This window comes from Elgaria multicarinata, chromosome 1 (genome assembly GCF_023053635.1).
Source record: "Elgaria multicarinata webbii isolate HBS135686 ecotype San Diego chromosome 1, rElgMul1.1.pri, whole genome shotgun sequence".
Lineage (NCBI taxonomy): Eukaryota > Metazoa > Chordata > Lepidosauria > Squamata > Anguidae > Elgaria > Elgaria multicarinata.
The window spans coordinates 89216719-89239486 of NC_086171.1; the positions used below are offsets into that span (position 1 = coordinate 89216719).

At 40.4% G+C, this 22768-nt stretch overlaps 1 protein-coding gene across 2 annotated transcripts in view; it reads right to left on the reverse strand.

Moving 5' to 3' along the window:
* Positions 1-523: 523 nt before the first annotated feature.
* EIF2AK3 (eukaryotic translation initiation factor 2 alpha kinase 3) overlaps positions 524-22768 on the reverse strand; it is a 43002-nt gene continuing 20757 nt past the window's right edge. The window contains exons 5-17 of one of the 2 annotated variants that reach the window (XM_063131756.1): positions 21230-21464; positions 20866-21028; positions 16813-16950; positions 13604-13726; positions 12871-13091; positions 11429-11538; positions 10282-10404; positions 9349-9498; positions 7128-7902; positions 6096-6263; positions 4402-4503; positions 3095-3157; positions 524-1572 (exon numbers count right to left, since the gene is read on the reverse strand). In XM_063131756.1, the coding sequence (XP_062987826.1) occupies positions 1408-1572; positions 3095-3157; positions 4402-4503; positions 6096-6263; positions 7128-7902; positions 9349-9498; positions 10282-10404; positions 11429-11538; positions 12871-13091; positions 13604-13726; positions 16813-16950; positions 20866-21028; positions 21230-21464 (2536 nt within the window). In that variant the 3' untranslated portion in view covers positions 524-1407. Of the gene's footprint in view, positions 1573-3094; positions 3158-4401; positions 4504-6095; positions 6264-7127; positions 7903-9348; positions 9499-10281; positions 10405-11428; positions 11542-12870; positions 13092-13603; positions 13727-16812; positions 16951-20865; positions 21029-21229; positions 21465-22768 lie in introns of both variants that reach the window. The other variant, XM_063131749.1, reaches the window with a different exon arrangement.

The following is a 22768-nucleotide window of genomic DNA, read 5'->3' on the forward strand; positions in this document are numbered from 1 at the left end:
CAGTCCGTGGCCCGGGAGTTGGGGACCCCTGATATAGATGACAATACAGTAAATAACGTGAAAGACCCTCTACCTCTTCCATACCGCAGATACAGAATAGTAGGTTTCTTGCAACATGCTTATTTACCAGGTAGATAAAATAATACCTTAAGAGAAATTAAGGTGCCCAGGTTCACTTACCTTTTACCAATGCTAATTAAAATAAACTTACTTTTAGATTGAGAGATAGCCTCAACACTGAGACTAGTGAAGTCAGGCCCCACCTGGCTCTTCCTTTCTGATTGAGTTTTGTGACTACCCAGAAGCTACTCCTAAGGGTTGGGGGACTCTTCACAAGCTGTATGCAATGTGGTATTGGGGATGCAACCTGTGTGTGGATTTGTATGTAGGGGGAAATTGGTAATTCTCTCCCCACCCCCACCCCCTATTGTTAATACACAAGTCTGGCTCTTTGGATCCCAGGCATTGATAGAGAGCTAAAGCAGTTATGCAGTTTATAACTTTAAGAAAGAACAAGCACATCTAAATAAAAAGATTTTATTAAATCAGACTTGAAAGAAGTCACAGTAATTAAATGCACCTAACAATTGTTCCAAGTGCATACTGTACACCACCAACCCAAAAGGATTGATCTTGCAATTTTATAAATAAAAATTAACATATTTACAGTGAGAACAGTGAGAAAAGGTGTTATTAAACAATAACATCCTATCAAAGAAATGCATAAGACTTGATTACTACAAGCTTGGAAGATTACATTAGATATTACATTCCAGGAATTACAAAAAAAATGAATAAATGATTCATTTGTTACTGTGGCAATTCAAGCCTGTATCCAACCATTTTTTTTGCCAAATCTTCTTCCATCTTCTTCTAACAGCTTTTCAATAACCCTGTACTGTGTAGAAACATATCACAATTTGCTCTAAAAGTGGCTGACGACAATTTGCATTGTTCAAGTTATTCTCCAGGGACAAAATAAAGAGGTTTTATATTTTAGTTTCTTTTAAGATCATCTTCATATGTTAAATTAATGTAATCAGGACCTATATGTCAGGGTTAGAGACTGATTGGTTCTATAAAAATACAGAATTTAATTCTATATACATAATATGCATCCTTTCCGATTTCCTAGAAAATATTTACAAGATTCAAACTCAAAAATGTTTATGAGAACCAAAATAGGCCAAGTTATGATGTGAAAGTCATTTGCTTCAAGAGGACAGAAAACATTAAATGCTTAGCTTCATACAATGGTAAATTTTGTGAATGAATCTGACATGAGAAAATAAAGCTCAGAATATTAATATTCCAAAGATGTTGCTTGATGTTAGATTCTCTTGCTGAATAGCTACTGTTGAGTCCTTTCAGTGTGCTCATAATAGTTGTGCCAAAATATTTACTGAGCTATCTTTGATACTTAATTCCAGATGAACTCATTGTCCGTGACCTCTGCCTGAGCACTGGTTTTGATGGGAATTCCAAGTCTTCAAATAAAGGGTTTTCTATAATGTCTGCAGCTTCTGGTCTTTCCGTGGGACTTGGAGAGAGCATGTGCTTTACCATTGCATACTAAATGGAAAATAAAGCACTGTGTTATTTCAGACAATGAAAATGTTTACAGTGATTTTAAGTGCCCACACACTATCTCCTCACTACAAAGGAAATGCAAATAGTAGCGAAGTATTTCTCTGCACACCAGCTGAATGTAGACATTTTGGCTCATTATAACCCGTTTAGAGATTTTTTAAAACTTATTTTAAAAAGACTATTAAGAAAATTTCCCTTGGAATAAATTGCAATTAACACTGATTTACCCTTCTGAAGCTGTCTGATCTTCTTCTCTCACTGAAGCCAAGCTATTACTGACAAGAGACTGCCTGTGAAATCACATAAGCCAGTCTAAGCAGGATTAAGGCACGATGCAGATACCATGGTGAGATTCTTTATTTCTTTTTATTGATTTATATCCCACTCTTCCGCATAAAGATCCCAGGGTGACTAATTTATTTATTTAATTTTAAGAATGTATTTTTTTCAATAAAATATTGTAAGGCAATTTAAAAATAAAGTAAGTTACTAAAATGCATAATGAAATCAAAAGGCAACAAATCAAAGCAGCCCCACCACTGGACTACTCTCAGCGGAGAAAATCAAGTCAAAAGTGTCACCTCCTACATGTAATGGGCCAACGACATGGTGGAAATGACATACTGTTCTCAGAAAAGGAAGAATTGGCATGATGTTGAAATCGTTCAGATCAAAGTGTGTGTGTGTGTGGGGGGGGGTCAATGCCAAGTCTGAGACCACCTCTGTCAGTTCGGTTATGGAGACTCTTAAGCAGCAGGATGGTTGGTATAGTAAAAAACATCCCCAATCTGTCCAATGAGCCCAACTGGAACCCATCCAGACTAGAAGCCTGGAGAGAAAGATGGAATAGACTACAGCAACCTCCATTCCACTGCAACCCTTTGAGTTTGTACGGGTGCTGTACTAAGTACCCAGATGGACTACTGAGAGGGATCCACTCTTCCTTCAGCTCATCCAGTCAGACCTTGGTAACAAAAGCCAGGTTGTGCTTCTCATCCACTATGAAAATTGTGAAAGAAGGATGTTTATTAGCGACTGACCTGGCATCAAACAGCAGAACCCCCCGACAGGTTGGCAGCACAGCCTGGACAGCTGTGGCTGGGAGAAAGACCAGAAAATTGGACGGTGCCTAACCCCCTTCCCCACACCTGGCAAGACCAATTCCTATCACCAACTCTCTCTCTGGACATTCTCCACTGAAGAGATCGGGTTAGTGTTGGAGAAGGCGCTGATGATGTATTCCTTCTATTCTACCTAGCAAGCAACCACTGGGAATTTAAAATATGACAAGGAAAATATGTTTTTCAACTGTAAAGTAAATGAAATTCTAGTCTAAGAAAAGCTGAAAACTAAAGCACAAATCTAGACTGAGAACAGCTGGACAACCATCTGTCAGGTATGCTTTAGGGTGGATTCCTGCATTGAGCAGGGGGTTGGACTCGATGGCCTTATAGGCCCCTTCCAACCCTACTATTCTACGATTCTAACATAAATGTATACTTACCTCCTGTGTATATTTCTGAATGAACAGTGGAGGGAAAACCAAGCTCCTGACTTCACTCAGTGTCTGTAATAAAAAGATATTTGTACTGTAGTCTGAAACAGTGTTCTCCAGGAATCACACAAATGCCTCAGCCTTAAGCACTAAATCGTACTCCTTCAGATACAACGGAAGAATTCAAGCCTTTTTACGATGTACGGAATATACTGCAGCTTCATAATAAGTAAGCTCCAGTTTCTTCTATCAACATCTGATACTGTGCTAGTTGCTCTACATTCCTAGTCATACTTATATTATTTATCCCACCACAGCTTGATTTTTTAGACTGCAAACTGTCAGGAGCAGGGACTGTCAGAAAGTTGTAGTTCCTCATGTAACAGGGTCCAACCTGCCACTGCAATGCTTTTGGGATCTTTCAGATTATGGCGAAGTGATGAAGAATTATCAAAACTTTTATCTACCTAGTTATAGCAAAGTGTTCCAGTTAAAAAATTATGTAAGATCTATTAGTCGTTAGCTGCAAGGTAAAACTTTTGATTCAAGACAACACTGGCAAAGAAAATCCCAACAACTGAGTGTCCACTGACAACTTTAATACTTCTGGGTTTATTACACACTTCAGGATCAATAGAAGGTAGCATTCAGTATATAACACACGGTCTCCACTGGTTGTGATAATTTCTAAAGCAGCAGATTGATAGGAAGAACAAACCTTAAAGGAAGCACTTACAAAATCAAAGCCCATGATTACAAGGAGAAATGTTAAATTCCCTTTTGGAGAGTGTAGACGTCCTTATTTATGGGCAAAAGGTATTTATAACATAATGTGAGAATAATTAAGCAAGCATCTATTTAGATTCTGATACAAGACAAGAAAGTTTCACAACATACGTATTGGGACCGAACAGGTATTGTCACTATCACTCACTACATAATAAATAAAATTAAATAAAATAGCTATCAAACCTACATGTCTTAACATATAAAAACCCACAAACCAATGTCAAACTCTGTCCCAATCTGCGCTCAGCATGTTAGAATAATTTGGGATGGGTTATATTTTACACCGGAACAATTCTTTACAGTGTACCCATGGGGTTCCCAGAACTTTTGAGTGTTTCATTGACATCACAGCTTCTTCAGGGAGGTTATAGAAACACAACTCCATACCATGGCATTCATGCCAACTGTTCTGTGGCTGGTGCTTACACCTTAATGGTGTATGTCCAACCTTCATCTTATTACTAAGATGTAATACATTTTCTCAATGGCAGAGACAGAAGTATAGTTTCTAGCAGAAGAATACCTACCCTCACTCTTTCCATTTGGGTGCTGAAAGGGTAAAGGAGCTCAAACAAGATCAGACCCAGAGAGAAGATATCCACTTTGTGTGAATAAGCATTTCCATAGACCTAGAAAATCAAGAAAAAAAATCCTGAAAAACTCTTTGGAATTCATACAAACTACATTTATTTCTTCCTACTCTTATTTCTGCCTAAGCCCACAAGAAAACGTTCTGCATCAATGAAAATCAAATCAATTTTTAAAATTGATTTTAAACTTTTTGCAACTTTATAATAATTTTATAGCAAAATGTTTGGAACAGGTATCAAAAGAAATGAAATTTAGAAAAAAAATGCACGTCCAGAACACCCCAATTACTAGAAGAGCCTGGAAATGGTACATGCTTATGTCTCTAACTCAACTATTTACCTCATAACAATGTGACAAAATAAAAGGATGTGGAAACTCACCCCGCCACACACTGAACTAGCCTAATAGATTACACTGTAATGTTATCATGCATTTTCAATTAACTTAACTCTACTATTAAGTACAAAATGGGGTTACTGACAAACAACAGTGAGCTATCAGTGTGCTTGGGGAAATCCCAAGGTTTGCATAAGTACTAAAATAGTTTGGGTGGGGGGAATCCTAAGGAGGCAAACCCTCCCCCAAACAGTTCAATAAGGGCCATTTATACTGAGTGGCCAAAGAATGCCTAGAATCCATTGGGGGAGGACAACAGAAAGCCAGGAGGTAGGGGGATGAAATGGAGTATCCTAGAAGCAGGCTTGGCTGGCTGGCATGCAAGCACATTGAACAGGAACACTCAACACTGGAACATTTGCATTCCCACCGTAAATATTTATTCTTCGTACACTCTATAGAAACCTTTCTCAAACTGGTGCCTGCCAGGTTTTGGACTACAAGTCCCAGCATATCTGGCCTTTGGCCATATTAGCTGGGACTGATTGGACTTGATGTCAAAAGCATCTGGAGGGCACAAAGTTGAGGAAGGCTGTTTTAATACCTGAACACATTCAGAAATAGTTTTAATGTTCTTCAATCTAAATATATTCACTATCTACAAAAGAAAGATGCCATTACTTTCTCCAACCTTCTGGGTTAAAAAACCACTCTGAACTTTCATTTCTTACATTTTTATACCGTTCCATAGCCGAAGCTCTCTGAGCAGTTTAATAAATGCCACTTAGCTTAATAACAAACACACACCATATATAAAGCACGTCTAAAGCACTTCAGGGCACAATCCTATGAGGACGACCCTAAGTCTCTGAACTTGGAGGCTTACTGCCATCCAATGCAGAGTGGGAGATGTGGCAAGGACAATCTCCGCCTCCATGCTCCTCTTGCTCTGCATTTCAGTCGGACAGGAATCCAAACTCAATAATGGCCATTCAGACACTCTCTAGGGGATCTAGAATTGCTCTCTCTGTATGTTAAAAACATATTACATGCATTTTCTCGGTATTCCTTACTACCACCCTGTAAGGTAGGTTAGAAGTACTATCCCTAAATTTCAGATAGTGGCTGAGACTGAAATATTTGCCCAATGTCACCTAGTCAGTTTGCAGATGAGGCAAAATTCGAAACAGGCTCACAGTTCATACTCATAGCCAATTTATTTCACTATCATCTACACTTTAAATGCTAGAGTGACAGTTACAGCTCTGATGACTGCATGAGGCACAGACCGCACCTGTTCTGGGCTCATGTAGAGCTTGGTCCCAACTTGCCCTGTGTGCCTGTCATAAGCTGGCATTGGCGTTAGAACGGATTCCTCCTCTTCATCTTGGTCCATCGCAGTCACTAGCCCGAAATCCCCAACTTTTACTATGTCATCCATTGTGAAAAATATGTTGGAAGGCTAGAAAAACCAATCAGATGAACACAAAGAGCATTATGATTAAGCGTTTAAAGTAGATAGGATGTCTGAATCTCCTAAGTCACAGTGGGTATATGACTGTATCATTACCTTTTCCAACTCTGTCAAGCTTCACAACACTTGTGGAAGGAAGTTCCTGCTTCCACACTTTTCCAAAATGAAAAATACATATATACAGATCTGAAAACCATCTTGGAAACCATCAAACTCGCTCTTAAATCAGACTGCCCCAAAGAGGATTTTGAATCATCAAGTTCTTTTGAATTTGCAGATGTGCTAAAACAGCTTTACCCAACCTGCTGCCCTCTAGATGTGTTGGCACGCTAGCCTGGACAGTGAAGGGAGCTGAGAAGATATAAGCTTAACAACCAAAGAATTAATGTTTGTGTAATACATCTAGAACAAACAAAACAAGTTGCTCTAATACAGTGAACTCTGCCCCAAAGAATATTTCTATGATAGAGAATCCTTTATAGCTATAACCAAGAGCTTAACATCCTATCTAAAGAAGAACAATGGTTTGTTAGGGCTGCCTCAAAACAGCCGTTTCCTTTAAAAGCTGAATCCTAATCAAAAGTGGTGAAATCACACCTCAATACCAATTAGTTTGGGAATACTGTACTACCTCTGCCAATTTGGATTTTGAATTGCCCACACTTATCACCCATGTGGGATGCATTCCATCTGCTAACATCCTAATCCATCATCGTATCAAGCCCTGCTTAAGGACCCAGAGCAATGATCACCACTGAGCATTCATGGTGTTCCCGAGTGCGTGCATGTAGCCTATCAGCTTGCACCAGGGAGCTGAAGCATCATTGTCATAGTGTTATTTACAATACAAACCTTAAGGTCCCGATGCATTAACCCTTTACTGTGCAGGAACTGAACCGCTTCAGCTATCTGTAGGAATATCAGCAGGCACTCTGTTCTTTCTCTCTCCTCTATGGAACATCTCCTGTTCATCCAGTCTTTAAGGTTTTCCTTCCTACAGAGTTGCATCTGGATGTAAAGGTACACTTTTGGAGTGGTAGGTAACGCTTTCTGTGCAGAGTTCTTAGAAAAGTCCAAGCTTAAGGTTGTTGGTCTTGGTGGAGAAGTGGACAAAGGACTTGCTGAAGATGACATCCTATTATTGGATCCTTTTGTGCTTGTTGCTTTATCCTCACAGTGGCTATCATGAAGTGAATCATAGGTGTTACCCTCTTTACTTAAAGTATTATCACAACCAGAGTCTTCAAAAACAATAGATGAAGAAGTCCTCTCCCTCACCCTTACTGTTGGCATGGCTGGAAGACAAAGTTCAAAGGAGTGTCCAGGATCATTTTCATCAACAGTACTACCATCTATATCATAGTCAGCGAGGAAACTGTCTTGCATGTGTAACACAGGATCTGCCACCTGGCTCAGGTCTCCATTATCAATGGCAGAAAATTCCAGTGGGGAAAACTGGCTCTCTGATGAATCTGATCGGCCACAAGGTATCCCAACAGAAAGCAAGGTCTTCCTTTCTACAGATGTAGCAATAACTTCAATGTGTTCCTTTGCAGAGAATGGCTCAGTTCTAATTTTAAATGATGGCACTTCCACTGGACTGGGAGAACTGAGTGGCCAATCAATACTTTAAAAAAAAAAGCAGAATAGGACATTACAAAACTTTAGGTCATCTTAAAATGCATTGTCTAGAGAACAGTATCTGCACAGCTCTGTATTTTCTTACTGAAAATCCACAGAGAAGTATAAATAAATTCAAATAATATAAGAGAAATCTACATTACTTATCCACAACCAAGGATCTTTTCAGCCTCCAAATTCCCCTTAAAAGGCATATCCTTCTGAACATTTTAACAGGAACATCTCAAGGCTCTCTATGAGATAGCTCTCCTACCACCAATTTTCCAGAAAACCCAGATCCCTGATTGGACAGGACAGAAATCAGATCTTGTCCCTTCTCCCAAGCTTATTTCTAATCCCTTACTTTTAATGGGCCTAGGATCGGTAACATGACTTAAAATCGACCATAATCAAATAAAAGCCAAATTTAACTATGCTAAAACAAGTCTGAGATACCTTATAACTGCTTAACCTTAGCCATTAAACCATCCTATGTGATTTATTATAAACCACTTAGTTTTTTATATGCCATTTTAAAGAGACTACAATATTTTTATTAGACGATCAACAATTTCATATTTGAGTTCTTTAAGAACTCTAGAATGGATACCATTTGAATGATTCATTATCTTTCAATTTGTCAATAAGATTAACTTCGCCCTTTGTTCCTGAAAAAATCAGTTCAGGCACAAGTATCTGTCCAACAAACCAAAGTGGGCAGCAGCTGAATAGAAACAAACCAAACCAATGCTAAAGAGCACCCAACTGTATGATACAGGCATCAGATATTCAGGCAGATGATTATTATCTGAGGTGGAATTTAATGTTATTATAACTCACACTGATTTATTAAAGGACTATTTTCCTTTTGATCTGCCCCATATTGCCTATCATATTCCACCCTAGAAAATATCCGATTTAGTCCTGTTAGCACAGACTGTGTTTTCCTACAGGATCTATTTCTTGTTTGTTCCTTCAGTGAGGGCTCCTCCCCTTATTTGTAGGAATCTACCTGAAAGCATACCTGACAGATGGCTGTCAGGTAAAGGCTTTTTATTACACTACATGTGATAAAGCAAAGGTATCTGTATTACCATTAAGTAACTATTTTGTGAATGGCCATGGTTCAATTATTACTGCCTGCATTTCAATTTCCTCTGACCCTCATTGTTTACAACCCACCCTTCCCAACCATGTCTATATATATCTGCCAATTGAGAATAACACTTGCATCCAATGAAATGGACAGTGTCCACAAAAGCACATGCCAGAATAAATTTGTCAGTCTTCAAGGTCCCATAAAACTCATAAAACAATGCACAATTTATATAAAAACCAGAAGTTACAGCGTAGAAATGTAGAGTTTTTCCATTTGCTAGGTCTTCTGGAATACAATATGGTATCTCCAGAGTCTTTTAGTAAACACAGACTTTCCAGGAACTGAAAGAGATACCTTTCATCTTTTAGCCACAGTTTGTCCATTCTTTCTTGCCAGCTCTCAGGTGGTGCTTCTAGCCAAGCATTGAAATAACGAACAATACAAGGGTGTTCAAGTTTCGCTAAAGCTTTAACTTCACGCATCACCTTTTCACGAGCCTGCTCCCTAGAATTTGAGAGAGTAACAAAGTAAAACTCATAAAACAGCAGTTCTGTGAGCGACAAAGTGGGATGGACATTTCACTTTGTAGAAGAGAAAATTCACCTTCAACTTTCATTCTCTGACATGCGGGGACTGCGTACACACTTCCTATTATTATTATTATTATTATTATTCTGAATATGTGTTAATATATTAACACATATTCAGTACAAACATCCAGTGAAAAATCCCACTGCAACAAAAGGCCCTGGAAATAGTTCATACAATTTGGCTAAAAAGGAGGCACCACGGGCTTACTATAATTTCAAAGGCCTGGAAACAAAACATACCTCCTGTGCCAACGCTCCCCCTCTCCCCACACCCTCATACACACATCTCAATTGACCCCAGAGTAGCATCCCACAAGGGTTGCCATTAGAAGGAAAAACCAGCCCCACCTCCCCCGTTTATACCCAGAAATACTTTCACCATGGCCCTTCTTAGGGCCTGTCCAAAGGAAGCAGTGACTTTGCAATCTTTAAAAAAAGCCGCCCAAGACTTTTCCGTGTACAAAGGCTTTGGAGAAGGATTACAGATTTACTTAAGTATGATATTGGTTGTTTATGTTGAAATTTATTGTTCATATTATTAATTTTAACCGTTTATTATGCCTTATATTGTGATTTTTAAGATTTTTAAGGTTACTGAACCAAGTGGGGTTACCACAAATAATGATAACCAAAAAGTGAACCACAGTGCCACCTAGAGGTGCACAGCATGAAGGTAACTAGAAAGCTATTTACCTACCTATTTGGTAGACGAATTCTTTTAATAGCATAGTTACAATCATCTACTTTGTTTCTGGCTTCAAACACTACTCCAAACCCTCCACGACCTAGACACTGAATTGGTTCAAAATCTGTTAGATATCTGCAAGAAAAAAAAACACACAATCACAATCTGATCACCTGTTCAATGAACCACTTTATTTTTGCACAAACTGATTTAACAAAGCCTTGTATTAAAGAACTCACCTAGTAGCCACAGCTGACCAGGAATTCAATGAAGGTAAATGGGTGGGCAAGCAGCAGAGGGACAAATCACTCTGTCCCTCCTCTGCCAGTCTGCTTGGGTTCCATGCTAGCTGCAGAAGACAGCCCTTCTTCTGCGACCATAAACATTCGGAAGGGCTGGTGGAGGTAGCACAGACCATTCTGTCCCTCCTCTGGTAGTCTCCTTAATAGAAGGCATTTACTTAAACTAGCCAACATTTCCATGCTGGTTTCAGAGAAAGGAACTTTTCCTTCTCCACTGCCAGCATTTATAAGGCTGGTTTAACACATTTAGCCCAATGTGGCGGGCAGCAATTCTAACGAAGCAGTTGCCGACAGGAGCCTTTCCAGGCCCTACAGGGAGATGACAAGGACTGAAAATCAGACCTTTTGCATGCACTGGGCTAAGTGGGCTACGGCCCTTCACCATTTTCACCCCAATTGCCTTCTTGCAATTAAGGCGTTTTCTCCCTAAGAAAACACTTCTCATGAAAGCCATATACAAATCATGTTAATAATGATTTCTTTATTAGACATGTCACCATTTAAATAAGTAAATTCCTCCTTTTGCATTCATCACCTTAAAATGTCTAGAACATCTCTTGATTTGAGGAGAACAATCCCAAAAGAACATGAGGCATACAGAAAATGTTTTCCTCTCATTCTCTCCCAATTGCAGCTCCTTCTGCCCTGTAAGAAGCTGCTGTTGAAACCCCTATGAGTTCTGAGCATGGCTCGCTGGGTGGTAGGGGGAGTTACTTTTGGAAAGAGCGACTCAGAAATAGTAAAATCTCCACATTACTATGTTTCATGAAAACTAAGCCTGATTGAGTATCTGCTCTCTGGTCCATAATGGGTAAGGCACTGTATGCATTTTGTCAATACCCAGTGGTTGCTTTTACCTTGACACATATCCAGAGTCCTTTAAGTCAACCAAGCTGTTATCTTTAGTTTGTCCAGCAACAGGTTCATATTTACTGTCTGTCTGACACTGGGTTTCAGACTCCTTCCGCTGCTGATAGATAAGAACATTTCATTCACAACTAAGCTTATATTGACAAGTATGGAAGAAAATCATTTTCATAAAGCTACTGCTATCTAAGGACTTGTCCAGATCAGTGTATGTGGGCCCCAACTATATCTTACACTCTATGCAATAACCCCACAAGTCCTCATTCAAGAGCAATAGGGCTACATCTAGGCCACCACACACACAGCTAGGGGCCAAAGGGTGGAGGAGAGAGAAAAAGGACATGACCTTCAAATAAAAGATAAAGGGTATATATTTTTAAGCGCAAAAAGTTCACAACATAGCAGAACATTGCTTGGGAAGGAGAAAATAGGTTTGCCAATGCCATTTTTTCACCCCTTTCTAGCGCTAGATGAGTTCTCTGACCCTGGAGTCATATAGCATAAGACTGCTCAACCTTGAAAAAATTAAAAATAACTTTAAGAAATTGCAAGATGGTGCGGGCATAGAGGGAGGGAGTGGCATTACCATTCACACCATGGACAGTGTCAGGTAACAAAAATATCTATATATATAAAACGCTTAGGTATGTTTCCGTAAAGGCTTCAGCTGATACAGGTTGCTAAGCAACAGTAACGTGTAACGTCAGCTGATATAGGTTGCTAAGCCCCTCGCCCGACTCCTCTGGGCTTTCCAAAGTAATCCTACCCCCCTTTCTGCCTCTTCGCTCCCCCCGCCCCCTACGAAGGGGGCAGCACCACGGTCTGGAGCATGAGCGAGGCACAGCCGGGGCCCTTGGTGGCTGGGTGGGAGGCCGCTCGCCTGCTGCGAGCCGAGGCCCTGGCCTAATCTCATGTGAGCTGGGCGGCCGGCCGAAGGCTGACAGGAACCCCGGGGAGAGGGGGGCACCTGCTCCCCCTCCCCGCGACCTCCCTGCCCCCCAGGTCTGCCAGACGGCACTGTATCAGCGGCCTCCAAGCAGCCCGCGCCCCCGCGATATTTAATTAATAATCTTTAAGATACGTTACAATGGCGTATGTTACGCGGGGTACAGCTAGTTTATTTATAAATTGCTTATATTCTAGGCATTGTACAATAGTTTGTTATCAATTTAACATGTTTATCATTAAAAAGGGGAAATTCTTGATCTACATATAACTGGGTTATGTGTTTCTTGTGCTAAAAGTGATCATCTGGCCAGACTCAGAGATCATTTATTTTTCTTTAGCAGTCACTAAAAAGTTCCTATGATATACTGGTTCTTTAAAACTAGACCTACATTTCATTAAGATCAATGTACAACTTGTAAAAATATTAGCCATAACAAAAGAAGTTTCTGAAGGGAATTACATTTCAAGTTTAAAGTCTACTTACTCGATTACGAGCATTAGGATGGAAAAGTCTGCGCACAATAAAAGTTGTAGCCACAATGCAGAATAAGATGGTGCTAATTATTTCTTTCCACCAGTGCAGAAGTAAAACTGGATCTTTTTTACGGATATTCTTGTAGTTCATGTTTTCAGAAAACCTGACAGTGATCTGAGTGCTTCGTCTGTTCCTCTCTCGTGTGTAATAGGGCAAAAAATAGCCATTATCTATGTTGAAAAGAAAAGAAAAGAAATGTTACAAAAGTGTTTTCTTATACCTACCACTTATTGAGCACTTTTGATTTTTGGATCAATAAGTTTGTCCTTTTCAAATGGCTAAATATTAAAAAGCAAACAAACTGATCAAAGACACTGGCTAGATTACAAAGCATATCCAGCGAGACTTATGACTTTTTCCCTTTGAACAATAGACTTCCATGCCATCCTAGAAACAGATTTTGGAAACCTCCTTCTTTTCAATATTGCCTTTGCCATGTGGCATAAGGGCTGCTCTATCAGAAGTATACAGAAAGTGTCCATAACTCAAGTTTTCCACAGGGAAGACAAAATCTTCCATACTGAGAAGACAGCCTCCTCAGTTTGTGTAGAGTTTTGTAATAAGGGTTCCACAGATGTAAGCATACAATTACATTTTTAATAGGTGAAAACCCTTGCTCTTTAAATACATGCAATAACCTAATCAAGCAATGGTTTGAAAACAAAGCACAGCTTACACACACCGTAGGGATACTGCAGGACTGAAAGGGCACCATTACTGTATTCTTCATGAGAAAACTTGTCATTACTGAGGCATTTATCGAACTCATCAGATCCCACCAGCACAGGAGTTCTAGAAGGGGAATCTAGGAAGAAAGCAAAAATTCTCTGAGTTGGGGATGCTAGAAATATTCATTAATACACTTTCCTAATTGTGATGGTCAGGTTGTTAAAATACCTAACATTTTGTGGCTCCCATCATTGCTGCCTCTTTCCAAAAGCACCAAAGGAATAGAAGTGGTGTCACTCTCATCTTCCATTTGTAAGATAAAGGGCTGCAAAGAAGGAATTGCTGGGGAGGGGAGAGAAACTGGGTTTGGATGACACGATAACCAACGGTGGTTTAAATAGTTACAGTGGGTTATTTAACCCACCATTGGGTACTGTGTCATCTGGCGGGAGTATTTTTAAACCTCTGTTGACTATTTCCTCGGACACTGTTGGTTATTTTGTCAGACGCAGCAGAGTTTTGTGGTAAGAGTGGCCACTCTAGTCCAGCTGGCAGAACTCAATTCCAAGATCTGCCTAGTGACAGATTGCGCACAGATCCCTAACCCCGCCCACAGAACACTTCACAGCTGTCAAACACCATTTTGCAGTTCAGTCAGCCCCAGCTTGCCCACTGCTGTTGTCATGTATCACGTTAGGTGCAGCTCAGTTAGCTCCCCATACGCAATACACACCTGTGCTCACTAAACTGTCTCAAAAGTAAAACAAAACAAACAAAGCACACACCATAGAACTCATCCTCTTGGCTATGACTTTTCGGATCATGCTACCCAAAACTAGAAGCGTCGCATCTCCCAGACATCCCATTCATGTTCTCATATTTCTGTTCATTTCCCTTAGCTGTGTAACATGTCATAGGTGAGCCGACCAAGAGGGGCTATGTACGAAGTTTGGGCTTGGTCCAACAATCCCTTGCGGAGATATATGCAGCACCCCCTTATCCGGGCATCCTCAATCTCCCCATCCCCGCCTATGTCGTCATGGGGGTTTTGCGCTGCCGTCGCATCCTCCTGACCCCGGAAGGCTGCCTGTCAAGTTGGGGGAAGGTTCCGAAAGTGCACACACTGCTATGAGTCTTGCCCCCCTTTTCCAGGCATCTGCAATCCCCCCATCCCTGCCTGTCTGATCGCAGGGCTTTTACACTGCCGCCACCTTCTCCCCCACCCTGGCAGCCTGCCTGCCAAGTCTGGGCACGGTCCTGCCAACCTAAATGGCGTTACAAGCCCCTGACCGGGGCAGTCGCCATCCCTCTTCCGCAACACAGCTGCAAAACCCATTGCTTCCCACCGCCACCTGTCCCAACACAGCTCCAGCTGGTGGTGTTTGTGTGAGATATCACCAGAGTTTACCACAACATTCTTCCATAGACTTTCATTACACTGTGGAGGGATGCTGCATAGGCGGCATGCGCTAATACTGCTTTTATTCTTTCCCGTTAAAAGTTTAGTGGTTCGCTATTATGTCACTTGGCAAGGGACCAAGTTCTGCCTGCACCTCCTCCCATCCTCAGGGTCCCTGCCTAGTTCCCACAGATATCTCCAGGTCCCTAATCTAGAATCCCACGCCGCTGAGGATCCTTCCTGGCAGATGACCCTGGAAGCTTCTCAGTACTCTTGGAGCCTTTCACCTTTGCCAGCATATACCCCAGCAGCCAAGATCCCTCACAAAGTCGGGTCAAGGGTCTCGGATCACGGTCCCTCTTCTCAGAATATCTACTCTTTGCTCCAATTCAAGTACTGTTTGGCTCTCCAGTGGAGCATCCCCTGGAGGCCAACATCAGACTTAGAACTCAGCACTGGTCATAAACAAAGAAGGGCACATTCATTGATCTATGGAGCAGCCCAGAGGCCTCTTGCATTCTGCACAGAATCTGTGAGTCATGGGGGATGTATTTCTGGAGGACCACCCATTCGGACCTGTGGACGGGAGTGGCTGCCCCCCATTCCCATGCTGCCTAAATCCAGTTTCAGAATGGGCCTCTTTCTCAGAGGTGATGGCGGTGCACACAAAGATTGTACAGTGGATCTGGGCCCACTACCCACATGTGGCGAGATAATAATGGGAGTGTGCTTGAATATGACTTGTGAATATACTTTCAGCCCCAGCGCTCAGGGATACCTAATGAGTTGTGCCTTAGATTCAGCCTGCCCAGTGGCAGTCTTTTCTCCTCACTTGCAATTTATATTAATCGGACCCCTCACTGTGAAAGAGTCCAAGCAGTTTAAGACCCTAGCACTGCCCTCCCAGACCAAGACGATTGTAGCATCATAGCATGGCCCACCCCAGCTTGGATGATGCCACATAATAGCTTCGAATCATTGTTCCTATTACCAAAATTATAATATGGTTCACAGTTGTTGCAGAGAAAACTCTTACCCAACTTGGGCCCTCCAGATGTTTTAGATGGCAACTCTCAGCATTCCCAGCACTTGGCTATTTTGGGGCTGATGGTAGTTGAAGTTCAAAACATCTGGAGAGTTGGGGAAGTTTACCCTTCTGTTTCTTCTTGCATCATAAAGTTCACAGCTACTGCTAAGGTCTCTTATCCTTGCAAAACATTCTCTTATCCCTGCAAAAGTCAACATTCACTTGACTTTTTTGCCAATGGCTCCATTAATATCAGAAAGAAATGTCAATGAGCAGTGATGCTCTTCTGTGGAAAATGTTCCATTTTAAAAATGCATTGTTTACTAGAAGAATTATCATAAAAATGGATATAATCCCAGTTAAATTTTCCAGAAAACCCTTTTATTTAAGAAATTAGTTACTATTGCAATATAAGAATACTGAAACACATTGCTCTATAAATTGCATGCAAATCATTCCTTCTTTTCCTGATAACAGTCAGAACTACCACTCTTTGGAAATCTGATGGAATATCTAAGTCATCAGCCCAAACTTAAAAGAAATATAAAATGCACAGAAGTATCAATATATTAATACAGCCTTTCCCAATCTGGCACTGTCCAGATGTTTTGGACTACAATTTCCATCATCCATGATCATTGTCCATGATTTCTTGGGTTGATACTAGCATCTGATAGACACTAGGTTGGGAAAGGCTGTTCTAGTCAAATAACAATAATACAGTTTCCTATCAAAAGTTATGCTCCATCTTCCAACTTGTTAAAAAAAAAAGATACTCTCAAGAGAAATTACTTACGAATCAAAGGTTTCCACTTGATCACGGGCAACGGTATAACTGCATTATCATTTCTGGACTCCAAAGCTTTAGGGTTGGTTGGGAATTTATCAGAAATTCTGACTGATGACTGAAGGTACAGCTGGCCTCTGAACATTCCTACATAATATAACAAAGATAATATTTATTCATATTTATTTTAGGATTGATTAGCTTACTCTTTTAAGTGTCAGAGACTTCTAGTTCTCCCAAAAGAGAAAAGTGGCACTTCAGATGAGGTTTTTAAATCACTTAAAAAACGAACTAATTAAAATGTTTACTCTTTTATACTTGCAGGAACAGAAGGGAAGATACTACAGATATATGACCAGAGAATGCTACAGCAATGGAAAAGATGCATTGACCAAAGAGGTGGCATTAATACATCTACCTAGCTAGAAATCTGAGAACACATACGTAAGGAAAAATCATATATGTATCCTAGCAACTATTTAACATTCTTTCTATATCTATTCTTTACACAACATACATTTTAGAAGTATAAAATTGAAGCAACTTCTGGAAATTCTGTATCTCCTAATTGTCAATCCCCAAAACTGCTTTCCTTCAACTGACTTCAATGTAAATCCTTTGGCCAGGGTCTAATTTTCATATTTTATACAGCAGCCTGTTGACTTAGGTAATTATGTAACTGTATTAGTAAGGGTACACATCTTTGAAAGTAACCAGCAAAAACAACAACAACAACATCAGCAGTAGGAGTCGGTAACATCACCCACCAACATGGGCCATGCTGTAGTTACTTCAGTTTAAACAATATGCTTCTGTATGGCAATGACTGGAGTTATACATGCCACATTCTTTAAGATACATGCTGCAACCACCATATTACTAAAGGCAAATTAACCATGTTTAGTTCCTGTTCAATATTCTAATTTTGAGAACTCTGTGTGCAAAATGATTGCAATCAGGAATGGTGTTTTGAGGAGAATTTCCAGTGATTCAGCCCCAAGGGGTTCAGAAGGTCTGCAAAGAAGTGCTGTCAGGATCAGATTGAGGCTACACAATGATAACTGCCAAACTGGAAGCACAGAAATCAAGGAGACAGCTTGAAGCAACTTCTTGATGAGATGAGAAGAAATTAGGTGAGTCCCCTATGCTGCTAATAACAGGTTCGTAGTTTGGGGGTACTCTTAGACCCATTTCTATCGTTAGAGGCTCAAGTAGCCGCCACGGCTCGGAGTGCCTTTTACCATCTTTGGTTGGTTCGCCAACTACGGCCTCTCCTGGACAGGGATAGCTTGACCACGGTGGTACAGGCATTGGTAACCTCAAGATTGGATTACTGCAACGCGCTCTATGTGGGGCTGCCCTTGAAGCTGCTCCGGAAGCTGGAGCTAGTGCAGAATGCTGCAGCTCGGCTGTTATCTGGAGCTGCCCCTTTCCAGCCTGTAACTCCTCTGCTGAGGGAACTGCACTGACTGCCTATTCGCTACCGGGCCAGGTTTAAGGTTCTTGTACTTGTGTACAAAGCCCTAAACAACTTGGGACCAGAATACCTGAGAGAGCGCCTTCTCCCTTACCAACCTGCTCGGTCACTGAGGTCATCCGAGGGCCTGCTCCTGGTGGTTCCACCTAGATCCATCCTCCGATTGGAATCCACCAGGGGAAGAGCCTTCAGCGTGGGGGCGCCCCTCCTGTGGAATTCTCTGCCTCTGGAGGTCAGGCAGGCTCCGACCTTGTACTCCTTTCGGCGCCTCCTGAAAACATCTTTATTCCAAGAAGCCTTTCTTTAACATGCAGCCTTGGATTTCTGATTTTTCTTCTTTTTAAATTTTGTTTTAACTGTTTTATTCTGTTTTTATTTTCATTTTACCTTGTACACCGCTCCGAAATTTTTCAATGGGGAGCGGTATATAAATATTCTAAATAATAATAATAATAATAATAATAATAATAATAATAATAATAATAATATGCTGACACTTCTCAAGGTGTGAGGGTGCAGGCCAGCATTCGATCCATCCTGGAGGGAAAGCAACACACCGCTAAATATCACTCTGAGGACTGACTTCTGAGTGATTACACCATGACTGATTAATCTCACCCTGAGATAAGAATTGATGCTTAGGAGGAACTATCTTTCAACCTCCAAGCAAATGGAATGATTGAGGATGACTTTGGAGGAGCAGTTTAGATGGAAAGCGTAAAGAGGTTAGGGGATCAGGGGTGCTCGGGCTACTGGGAACAACCAAAATTATTCCTCTTAGTTATTCTGGGGATCAATGGAAAGGAAAGGAAGAAGGAAAGAGATGAATTTGCCTGTAATGCATCACATTCACTAAGGCTGCCTTTCCCACTTGTAGATTGCTTCTGAAGTTCACTACAGGAGATGGAAACCTGGATATCTGCTGAAAAACATTCTGGTATGGGAACCATTGATGTTTGGCTGACCCAGTCAGCTTGGATGACTCTGCTCTGTGGTTGCTGCATCTCAGATGCGCTGGAGCAGGTTGGAAACCTGATCAGGTCATCCAGATACAGATAAAAGCCCTGGGAGCTGCGGTGACACCAATCCCAACATCGAATCTCAAGAAGCAGCAATGGCCAAGCTGAATTGGAACATGCAAATAAACTTCCATGATTTTTATTTAGGCCAAGAAGTCCCCCATTTCAGGCTTGCCAGGATGGAATACAAGGCTTCCGTTCTAAAAAGCTTCACCACAGTGGAAGTGTTCACCCTTGCAAGGTCTAAAACTGCCCTTGTATAGGACTGAAAACACTGTTGTAGAATGCACTTGGGGGTGGGATTTCCAAAAGAAGTTGGATGGCATTGGTGATTCTGGAAAGTTGTTCGAGATTGCTGAAATGTGGGAGGGAATGAAGTGGTCTGGAGGAGCAGCTTTTTTGAATGGTTTCAAAACCCACTTTTCTTTAGTAATTATTCTTGAGGTGCGTTTTAAGACCTGAAGCTTGCCTCCCATATGCAGTCGGGGTGTAGGGAGAGAACATCTGAACCATTTAGTATTTTTTCCCTTCTTGCAGATATTCATCCTTGTACATAGTATAATCATCCTGGGGATTGTTGAGAAGTTACCTATCTGGAAGAGGCCAGTCCCAGGAATGAAACCTAACCCAAATTTGAATGTCTTCCTAATGCTGAGGGGGAAATGGTTCAATTTCAAGAAGTTGAAATTAAGTCCTGATTCCAGAGTCCATTAGGAGGAACCATCTTATTTAGGATGCCATCCTCCTCCAAATAGCTCATGAGTTCTGAGGGCTGGTTAATCATTAGTTAAGAGTATAGTAATAAGAATCTGAAAGTACAAGTCATGCCTGGTACAATGTTCCATGTTTCAGCCAAGAGTGAGTACATTCTGACAGATGGCAAAAATGTTTTAAAAAATAAAATCAGCAGTCTTATTTCTTAACTTCTAGCAATGTATACACAGTAGTGGAAGACTGAAATCCAACACAATGCTTCTGAGTAGGGATAAGGTGTGACTCCACATCTTGTGGCTGGATCTCTCATATCTTTCTCTCTCAAAACACCAGAATTCACCAAAGGGAGGGGGGAAACCTTTAAAAACTTCCCACTATAGTAGCAGGAAAAACTCTGGAAAATAAGAGTCAGAAAGGACAGAGATTTTATAACCTTTCAAGCCTAATCAAGCAATATGACTATGTCTTAGGGCCTCCTCCAGGGATAGTCAAAACTACAGTTTATTTGCTAATAATGCAAAGGCTGCACCACGCCCCCAAGCAAGCCTGCTAGAAATGAGGTCCCACTGAAGACAATGGAATTTACTTCTGCATAAACACATATAAGATTAGGATGAAAATGAATTGTTCATAACAACGCACAAATCTTTTGTCAGGGACAATGCACTGGAACAGCAAACACTAAACTGCCAAAGTAAAACATACATACCCCATATTTCATATTTGTACTTTGGGAGCAGGGGCAGAAACCCTGAATTTATTACTGCAAGCTGAAAATACAGAATCTAGAATCTGTGTACAGAAGTTTGGACAAGACAAAGATTATGTTATATATTGAACTAGGCACTGCACCTAAATAAACACTGGACTCTGTAGCTCCACGGGCAGCTTCCACAAGGTCCTCTTCGTCTTCTAAGATATCATTATTTGAAGTGTAGCTTGTATCATCAAAGAGACTGATTGGAATAACTTTGCCATCTTTAACCAGCCAGGCAGAAGCAACTGGAGTGCAAAACTGTAGGTAAGTAAACATAGTATTTAAAAATCACTTAAATACATTTTTCTGTAATACTGAAAAACATTTTTTGTGCACAGCTTTTCATGAATTCAAAAAAGAATTTAGATGATAATCATTATTAAAAAACACACACACGAATTCCACAACGACCTCTAATACAAAATGATTTGGGGGTTAACATGTTTCCATCTTCATTACCTGATATTCCCATTCCAGGTGTCCCCCCTTCTTATTGAATGCCATAATCTTCCAGTCAGCTACGGAGACCTTTATCACTGTATCCTTCATTATAGCCTCCTGCTCTTCCACATCCGAAATGATTTTAGAAGCTTCTTGGTTTAGATTGAATTTTAAATTGCCTTCAATAAATCCTACACTTGTTTCAGTGTCTGGAACGTAGCGCAGTTCAAAATGACCAACACTAAAATTCCACCTTTAAAAGTAAAAAACAACAACAACAAAACAAATAATAATTCAAGATAGTGACTCCAAATCAATCTCATTTTTAAAACATAGAACAGAAGATATCATAACAGAAGTAATGCAAGACTAATATTCTGAATTGTACTAAAAGAGAGTAAGGCACTATTATGTATTAGGCCTAGTATGTAATCTTCTAATGTATTATGCAAGCTTTTAAGTTAACATGTACCTCTTCCACAGCCTAGATGATTTAGAGTGCAATACTATAGGTTGTGCCATTATGTGACAGAAGACCCCAAACTGTGAATCCAATGTCTAACGCCTCATCTTAAAAAAAAAATCCCTAGAAGGTGGATTAGTGGCCCTGGTCCTTAATCCTGACTCCCCAAAAACTAATAATCCAGCATTATGAACTAACACTTCATTATTACTATACTAATTATTCTATTGAATAACAAAACCAATATTGGTTTGCTTTTCTTTCTTTTTTTAAAGCAATTATTTTTCCTTAAATTGAACACCATTTACAATCTGCCGCTGATTCCTATAGATTACCCTGTGGCAATCAATGCTGAGACTTAACAAACCATATAACCTCCAAGTTTCCGTCCCTTCTTACTTGCGGAATTCATCTGAATGCTAGGAAAAAAATTCTCTAATTTTTGCACTATGGCCAAAACAGTAACATTCATTGGCTTCCAATTCACTTCAGAATCCAATATAAACTTCTCCTGTTGACCTACAAAGCTTTTCACTGTCTAGCTCCTTCCTATCTCTCCTCTCTCATCTCACACTATTGCCCCGCTGGTGCTCTTCGCTCCTCTGATGTCATGTTTCTCACCTGCCCAAGGGTCTCCACTTCCCTTGCCCGGCTTCGTCCATTTTCTTCGGCTGCCCCTTACGCCTGGAACGCTCTTCCAGAACATTTGAGAACTACAAGTTCAATCGCAGCTTTTAAAGCTCAGCTAAAAACTTTTCTTTTTCCTAAAGCTTTTAAAACTTGAATTGTTCTGACTTTTATACTGCCTGTTTGGTGCATTCTCTTACCCTCCTTATTGCTTTATTATGATTTTATTAGAATGTAAGCCTATGTGGCAGGGTCTTGCTATTTATTGTTTTACTCTGTACAGCACCATGTACATTAATGGTGCTATATAAATAAATAATAATAATAATAATAATAATAAATAATAATAATAAGAGTCCAATGACTTTTGAGTATAAGAGAATGTGACTGAATATGCATTGTAAGGTGTGAGGTTGAAAAGAATTCATAATTTGTAGAGATGATTCATTGCAAACAAAAACATGTCC